Source organism: Pundamilia nyererei, unplaced genomic scaffold (genome assembly GCF_000239375.1).
Source record: "Pundamilia nyererei isolate P.nyererei 1_Seehausen unplaced genomic scaffold, PunNye1.0 scaffold00001, whole genome shotgun sequence".
NCBI lineage: Eukaryota > Metazoa > Chordata > Actinopteri > Cichliformes > Cichlidae > Pundamilia > Pundamilia nyererei.
The window spans coordinates 6,981,019-6,983,310 of NW_005187402.1; the positions used below are offsets into that span (position 1 = coordinate 6,981,019).

The following is a 2,292-nucleotide window of genomic DNA, read 5'->3' on the forward strand; positions in this document are numbered from 1 at the left end:
ACATCGAACCCCCACATACCAAAAGAAGGCACCACAGCTTCTAAACAGACTCATTGACCGAGAGAAGGACTCAACAAAAACAAAAGCGTTAAATAAAACCCAATGACACAGCCTGGAAGGGCTTCATTCACATTACAGACTACAGCAGTCTCACAAGGAGACACGAGATTGGTACTAGAAAGACTGTCTGTGTTGTGTCACAGGCAGCGAGAACTCAGTTTCTGCGGGTCAGAGATTAACAGTCTTTTCCTCTTCTGCAGCACATTGCGCTGTTCAGGAATTTTGCCTCACGTAGAGGCTGCAGGGTTGATCACATGCATTGCAGCATGAGAAGACCAAAAGACAGGGGGCACTGTTGCTACATGACAGTGAGCCACCATCACGTAGGCCTGGTTTCTGTCAGTGTGCTCTATTTTCTGTTCATTGTGCCCACATCTGCCTCTGTCCTTAGGGTCCAGAGTGCTGCTACGTCATAATGTGATGGTAGCAATCCTCTTGTTGCATAAACGCATGGGAAACAATTCTTCGGGTGTCCGCATGGCTAAATAAATTAAATTATAAGTCAAATTGAAGAAGTTCATTCTTGATTTCAAGGAATCAAGTTGTTGCTTCCTAAAACATGTGCTGTCCACTTCCCCCACTTTAGTCACTGGATACTTTTACCCTGGTCGTCATCAGCAGAGTCGGGGAATTCAAGACAGCAGCCCCTTACAGGTGCAGGGTCAGGGGTCAGCAGGGGGCAGGCTGCCCTTTAGTTGACCTTGTCCTGAAAGATGTATAGGTTGTTGGTGGCTGCTACAGCAATGATGTTTTCATGTGGGTGCCACGTCGTGTGAAGGATCTTCTTGCTGAAGTCAAGGCTGTCGACGCTGATCTCATCCTTACGCCGCTTCCCACCTACACACACCTGGAGGACAACAACAAAAATGAAGAGGCATTAAGAAGTGGGAGTGTGGCAGCTCGCACGTTTCACTGATGTCAGTCATTTGAAAGATGACGGGGTGGGTGGGGTGCTGACTAGGCTTGTAGCTGGCGTCAATGGAGTCACTGAGCTGGACCTCTAAACCGTGTTGGTGCTAAGCGTTAAGAGGCCCATGCTCCAGTTTTGGTGAGTTAAAAGTCTGGCTGTATTTATTAGGTATCTGTGTCTGCGAGATATAAATGGATGCATCTTGATAACGAGCCAAGCTAGTGTTAGCTGATAGCTTTGCACCCTTCCAGATATGGTCAGTTTGGTTCAAAAACCTCTAATGGTGATAGCCAAAATGCTAAAAATAGGACTTAAAAAGGGCTATTACCAACATTTGTTTCAGGTTTGGTCACTTTACAAAGTTGATATAAGATTGAGTTAGCAAATTAGCTAGCCCCATATTTACACATGAAAGAACATAAATCTAAAGTTATCTTTCATGGGCAGAAAACAGAACCTTGATGAGAGCAAGCAAAACCTAAAGTGCTTCAAAACCTAAACCTAAAGCTGTTCTTTACAGCTTTGTGTATACAAAAGATTCTTCTCTCCACTGAAAACATGTATCCGGTCTTTAAGTCTGACGTCATTAGCCATGTCTGGGCCCAAACTCCGCTGCAAGTCCCTAAGTCAAATGATCACTGCAGCATTACTGAGAGTTGAAAACTGTCTAAATTCTCTCATCTGTAATAAAATGATCAATGTGGCTGCTCTACCAGGTGTAACAATTAAGTTTAACGTCCAGGCATCCATGAAAACAGAATTTATGATATTTAACAGAGTTAGAAGTTAGCAGGGAGTTAGTTTGCTAGCTTCCATCTAAATATAATATACCATGTTCTGACTGAGTGATTTATGAAACAAATTCAAACGTACAGCTCTGCTATCACTTCCAACATAAATGAAGACAGAAAACTAAACAGCAACGACATTTGTTACTGAAGTTGGGCTAGCTGGTATATAATGATGTGCTACGTGATCGCTAGCATGACAAAGCTATGTTAACATAACATAAACAGTAAAGCTGGAGGGCAAACGCTAACAAACGGAGGACTTTTTTCCACACGATAAAAGTTAACATAAGGGTTCCCAATGGTTAGGGGCAAATGCAATTGCATGGCAGAAGACATTACTGTAAACTGACCAAACGTCAGTCAGGAGAACCACCTAGATAATCCATTCACAATACAAGGTTAGTCATTAATATACTGCTGCACGGGCTGGGCTGTAGTTACATCGTAAGGGTTTAAAAACTGAGCTTTAAAGTGATTAGCAGTAATAAAAACCGAGAGAAGCTGACAGTGATCACTGACTGTTTTTAGGGG

General features: G+C 43.0%; 1 protein-coding gene across 2 annotated transcripts in view; it reads right to left on the reverse strand.

The window, feature by feature from the left end:
- Positions 1–6: 6 nt before the first annotated feature.
- ppp2r2ba (protein phosphatase 2, regulatory subunit B, beta a) overlaps positions 7–2,292 on the reverse strand; it is a 42,173-nt gene continuing 39,887 nt past the window's right edge. For both annotated transcript variants that reach the window (XM_005719610.1, XM_005719611.1), the window contains exon 10: positions 7–907. In XM_005719610.1, coding sequence (XP_005719667.1) covers positions 752–907 — 156 coding nt within the window. In that variant the 3' untranslated portion in view covers positions 7–751. The remainder of the gene's footprint in view (positions 908–2,292) is intronic.